Below are 6000 nucleotides of genomic sequence, written 5' to 3' on the forward strand. Positions count from 1 at the left end.
CCACAATCAATTAAACAGCTGATGAAGCTCTTTTTTTGTAGCCTATAGATCACATTGCAACCAAATAATCTAAACATTGTGTCAGTCCAAAACTTCACATATTTTGGAATTTCTGTGCATCCCAGACAAATCACTAATCAATATTCAACAACGGCACATGTTTTTTTGTTTTTTTTAGGGGCGAACCTGCACATCATAAATAAAGCTTTTATGCAAATTCTAGAAAATGTCTCAACTACAAATCCTTGTTTTAAAAAGTAGGTATGTTATGAGTAGCCAATCCTACGTCTTGTCAACGTAGAGCAATGACACAAATAAAATAAATGTGTTGTTTTAAAAGGTCTACTAAATATGTATCTCAAAAATGAAAATGAGTTATTTACCTAAAATAGTTTCAGAGCAATTAAGACTACAACACTAAACACAAAACAAGAAAAACAGGCCTAAGCAAAGTCCTTTAGATTAGAACCCCTGCATCCTTCACTTCTTGCTCAGATTGTCTCTTGACAAACACTCAGCGTTCTCTTCCATCGCCACAGAAGAGAAGAAGCCATTTCACTGCAAATCAAGCCGCCGTGCGTGGACAGCATATCACTAAGCAGTGAGTAAACAAACCCCAGTCACCACGGAGACAGGCCTCATCACCACCATCAGAATACTTACAAAAAAAAATTTAAAAAAAGGTTCCATACCTACTGTTCTTCTCCAGGTGTCCTGTCAGCATCTTGTAATGTCACCAACCACCAAGAGACACAGAGTGTGAGAGAGAGAACGAGAGAGAGAGAGAGAGAGAGAGAGAGAGAGAGAAAGAGAGAGAGAGAGAGAGAGAGAAAGAGAAAGAGAAAGAGAGAGAGAGAAAGAGAGAGAGAGGGGGGGTAATATTCCAATTCCACAAACCGAGACGAATAACTCCTCTTTGCCCCGAGCTAAACGCTTCTTGTTCAATAGCGAAGAAGGGAGGAGGATAAAATCACTCTCTGCATTATTTAGTTGTTGGTAGTCCGTTGACTGAGACATTAGTGGTGTATTCAAACAGAGAGCGCTGGGTGGCTCAGTAGACTGGGCGTAGAGGGACGGCTGGAGACATGGCTATAGCTCCATCTCTGGCTCTGTGCTGGCAGTGCCTGGGGCTTTGTGTGCCAGAGTACAGTCACAGGCAGTCAGTGCGGAGTACCCTGCAGGGACTGGCATTGCTGATTCCCCTCTCACCAGCCTCACGACTAGACCACGTGGGGGGCTCAGAAGGGAGGGAGGCGGGTGGGAGCAGGGGAGGGAGGGAGTTGGGGAGGGAGGGAGGGAGGGAGGGAGGGTGGGTGGGAGGGAGGGAGAGAGACGGGTGGGAGCAGGGGAGGGCACTGTCACAACAGGACAGGACGGAACATACCATCTGGGGGATTGGGGGTCAGCTTGGACAGGAAGATCCCATCTGGGCTAGAGAACAGGGGACATAACTGGGCAGATCCATGGCAACAGAATTACTCTTTGGTTACATTTTAAAGTGAGAAAAAAAAAACGTCAAACAAAAAAAACATTAATTTCAAAGTTTAACAAACCAAACTACTTTAACACTTTCCACTGAAAAATGTACTAAAACTAATTTAATGGAAGAACTGTGCAGATGCAAACTTTAGTAACGAAATTACTGTAAAATTTCCCTCAGGTTTTTATGTGTCCACGTATTCCAAAAAACTCTTAAAACATCTGAATTAAGACAGAATGGGATGTCAGACAGAAATTAAGATTCAATGATGTCAGCAGACAGAATGGGGTGTCAGCTATGACATCACACCTTGAGTTGCCACGAATCTCTCTTTTGGTTATTGAACTACAGTAAGTAAAGTGGATTTACAGCCGGTAATGGAATTACATCATGGGTCCCTGATCTGTACTACACAGAAATGCATACTGTAAAACTTGAATGAATAGCCTGGGTGGTTATTTGTTTAAATCAATGAACACAACAGGTGCTTATTAGAGACAGGCTTCTATTTCAGCCAGGCCTCTATTTCCTTAATGCACACAGCTTTGCTCATTTGCATGGTTAATTGTTTAATTCCAGCATTCGCTTCCATCATTTTAATTCATTTATTCATTTCCTGCACTAATGTGTTATCATTTATACACTGTCACATTTATTTTGTCTTAGTATGCCTCTCTCGCATAAAAGTGCGGTAAATATGTAAATATAAATATGTAAATGTTCCTGTTTAAAAAAATATATTGTTCAAACCAAGCTGTTCAGTTACTCACTACTCTGCCAGCAGCAGCTCCAGGGCCGTGCCCCCAGTGCTTGGATTGATTTGCCAGCTATTTGCTATGAGGGGGGACTGCACCAATGAGATTGTGCATGTCTGTTTGAAATCCTGCAAAAGTAAATGGACTTTCCCGAGGCTCAGATCTTCACTAAGTAAATGGACTGTCCCGGGGCTCAGATCTTCACAAAGTAAATAGACCGTCATGGGGCTCAGATCTTCACAAAGTAAATGGACTGTCCCAGGGCTCAGATCTTCACAAAGTAAATGGACTGTCCCGAGGCTCAGATCTTCACAAAGTAAATGGACTGTCCCGAGGCCCAGATCTTCACTAAGTAAATGGACTGTCGAGGCTCAGATCTTCACTAAGTAAATGGACTGTCCCGAGGCGCAGATCTTCACTAAGTAAATGGACTGTCCCAGGGCTCAGATCTTCACTAAGTAAATGGACTGTCCCAGGGCTCAGATCTTCACAAAGTAAATGGACTGTCCCGAGGCTCAGATCTTCACTAAGTAAATGGACTGTCCCGAGCCTCAGATCTTCACAAAGTAAATGGACTGTCCCGGGGCTCAGATCTTCACTAAGTAAATGAACTGCCCTGAGGCTCAGATCTTCACAAAGTAAATGGACTGTCCCAGGGCTCAGATCTTCACAAAGTAAATGGACTGTCCCAGGGCTCAGATCTTCACAAAGTAAATGGACTGTCCCAGGGCTCAGATTTTCACACGGGGGACCAGTATGAAAAAGTGTGAAAATGTATCCACTACTGTAAGTCGCTCTGGATAAGAGCGTACGCTAAATTACTAAAAAGTCAAATGTAGTCATAACAGTGTCATCATGGCGACCGCGACACCAGCCTGATCACCTAACACCGTAGAATCACTTCTAAAAAACACTATTTGAAAGTCTGACCCTTTGAGGAAAAATTACAAATAAAGCAGCTGGGACATGATAAACTCGACATTGGGAGACAATATACTCAAACCTTCTCGCAGACCTGTTATGAAAACAAAGCAAGGATGTCTATGCTGCCCAACTCACAGCACTTTGTTTTGTGTCCCCTGCCTTTTATTCCGTTCATCAGATTGTACTGGACAGGGCAACATGTTGTGGACTCAAAACGGGAATGAGTGACCTGAAGTACTTTTCAGAGTGAGTTAAAACACGACACAAGCAGAGTACATCTGGAATGCTCATTGAAGCTAGCCATGCTAGGTGAGGCTAACATCGCAACAAAGCTGGATGAATGCTAACAAGTGAGTATTTGCAAACAACAACGAGGAACTTGATAAAAATCGGCACATTTTATCCAAGCTAATTGACTGTCAAATTCTGTGGAGCATTTGAGCTGGAAATATGGGGAAAAGTGTTGTCACGATACCAACATTTTACAAAACGATACGAGAAGAACAGAGGAGAAACAAAACGCTAGTAGGAAGGCACAGGGAAAAAAATGGCAGCTGTACAGAACTCATCCAGAGCTCTTTTGACTTCTGGCAGAAAGTCATTATAAGATATCTAATGGCAAACATTTAGTAGTGAATTGCATTTAGTAGTGAATTGCATTTAGTAGTGAATTGCATACAAGTGTAACTACCTCACCTCATGTGCGCCACACAACAGAGGTTTGCCGATTGATATAACGTTATGGACTCACCGGCTCGCTTTCTTTCTCCCGTTGCGCCATTTACAAACAAACACGACTGGCTCAACTGTTCTGGGGAACTACGGTCAAATAATATGAGAATATCTGCTTGATCTCCTAACGTATTGCACAAGTTGACTGCGATTATTAACTTAAAGTAGCCACAAATATTCAGATTTATTGAAAAACTTGAGAAATAGTTTTGACGGTATTGAAAAAAAGAAAAAAAAATTCCCATGACATTTTCCAAATTCCCCGTTATACGTTATACTGCCCAAGCCTACTAGTCACATGTACATTTTCTAATTTGCATATTTAGGTGGGACTTGCCAAACAGACTTTTTGTTATTAAGCACGCTACTCCTCTTAGACCGTTTAAGCTAGAAACACCGTTCAAACTTTAAAACGTGTAGACTGTTCAATACCAGTATGCATACAGACAACTTTTTGATATCTTTTATACTTAATAAAAAATTTAAAAAAAATCTCCTTTATAAAAAAACAAAAACTAACCCACTTTTAATGGGATTTCTTCAACATTCTAAGGGTCCATTTGTGACATCATGACTTCCAACGTTTACAGTAAACAGTGTAGCTTTTTGACACAAACAAACTACTTTGACCACTTTCCCAAAACGTTAAGAAGGTTATGACATCTTGGTTTACTTGTCTGCTTTTAAAATATACAAAATCAGATCAAATGATACAGCTGTTTTAGTAAAACTGCATCAACAACTTTGGAACATATGAAATCTTACTCTACGTCGCTGCTTTCAAATCTGGAACAGAAATAGGCCTATCTATTACATGTCTAATGATACAGCTGTTTTAGTAACTGCATCAACAACGTTGCAAAACATTATTCGAACTGCCATTTTGACCACTTTCCCAACTAGTTAGACAAAAAGATTCAGCGTATGACATCTTGGTCTACTTCTCTACTATTTAAATCTCTCCCTGATAGTCATAGTACCTGTCTACCTGATAGTCATAGTACTTGTCTTACCGATAGTCATAGTACCTGTCTACCTGATAGTCATAGTACCTGTCTACCTGATAGTCATAGTACCTGTCTACCTGATAGTCATAGTACCTGTCTACCTGATAGTCATAGTACCTGTCTACCTGATAGTCATAGTACCTGTCTACCTGATAGTCATAGTACCTGTCTACCTGATAGTCATAGTACCTGTACCTGACTACCTGAGTCATAGTACCTGTCTACCTGATAGTCATAGTACCTGTACCTGACTACCTGAGTCATAGTACCTGTCTACCTGATAGTCATAGTACCTGTACCTGTCTACCTGAGTCATAGTACCTGTCTACCTGATAGTCATAGTACCTGTCTACCTGATAGTCATAGTACCTGTCTACCTGATAGTCATAGTACCTGTACCTGACTACCTGAGTCATAGTACCTGTCTACCTGATAGTCATAGTACCTGTCTACCTGATAGTCATAGTACCTGTCTACCTGATAGTCATAGTACCTGTCTACCTGATAGTCATAGTACCTGTATACCTGATAGTCATAGTACCTGTACCAGTCTACCTGATAATCATAGTACCTGTACCTGACTACCTGATAGTCATAGTACTTGTACCTGTCTACCTGATAGTCATAGTACCTGTACCTGACTACCTGATAGTCATAGTACCTGTACCTGACTACCTGATAGTCATAGTACCTGTACCTGTCTACCTGATAGTCATAGTACCTGTCTACCTGATAATCATAGTACCTGTACCTGACTACCTGATAGTCATAGTACCTGTACCTGTCTACCTGATAGTCATAGTACCTGTACCAGTCTACCTGATAATCATAGTACCTGTACCTGACTACCTGATAATCATAGTACCTGTACCTGACTACCTGATAGTCATAGTACTTGTACCTGTCTACCTGATAGTCATAGTACCTGTACCTGACTACCTGATAGTCATAGTACTTGTACCTGACTACCTGATAGTCATAGTACCTGTACCTGACTACCTGATAGTCATAGTACCTGTACCTGACTAACTGATAGTCATAGTACCTGTACCTGACCACCTGATAGTCATAGTACCTGTCTACCTGATAGTCATAGTACCTG

The 6000-nt window shown here is 41.3% G+C and overlaps 1 protein-coding gene and 1 long non-coding RNA gene across 2 annotated transcripts in view; both read right to left on the reverse strand.

Moving 5' to 3' along the window:
• LOC115165112 (WD repeat and FYVE domain-containing protein 3) overlaps nucleotides 1-1257 on the reverse strand; it is a 191662-nt gene extending 190405 nt beyond the window's left edge. Inside the window, exon 1 of the mRNA XM_029718147.1 lies at nucleotides 693-1257. Within this exon, the coding sequence (XP_029574007.1) occupies nucleotides 693-724 (32 nt within the window). The 5' untranslated portion in view covers nucleotides 725-1257. The remainder of the gene's footprint in view (nucleotides 1-692) is intronic.
• Nucleotides 1258-4850: 3593 nt separating this feature from the next.
• LOC115165044 (uncharacterized) lies at nucleotides 4851-5199 on the reverse strand. The gene is made up of 2 exons (XR_003870050.1): nucleotides 5168-5199; nucleotides 4851-5087 (listed from the first exon to the last, which is right to left on the reverse strand). It is a non-coding gene; the product is annotated as an uncharacterized LOC115165044 (long non-coding RNA).
• Between the last annotated feature and the right edge of the window lie 801 nt (nucleotides 5200-6000).

Source organism: Salmo trutta, chromosome 27 (assembly GCF_901001165.1).
Source record: "Salmo trutta chromosome 27, fSalTru1.1, whole genome shotgun sequence".
In the NCBI taxonomy this organism is placed as follows: Eukaryota; Metazoa; Chordata; class Actinopteri; order Salmoniformes; family Salmonidae; genus Salmo; species Salmo trutta.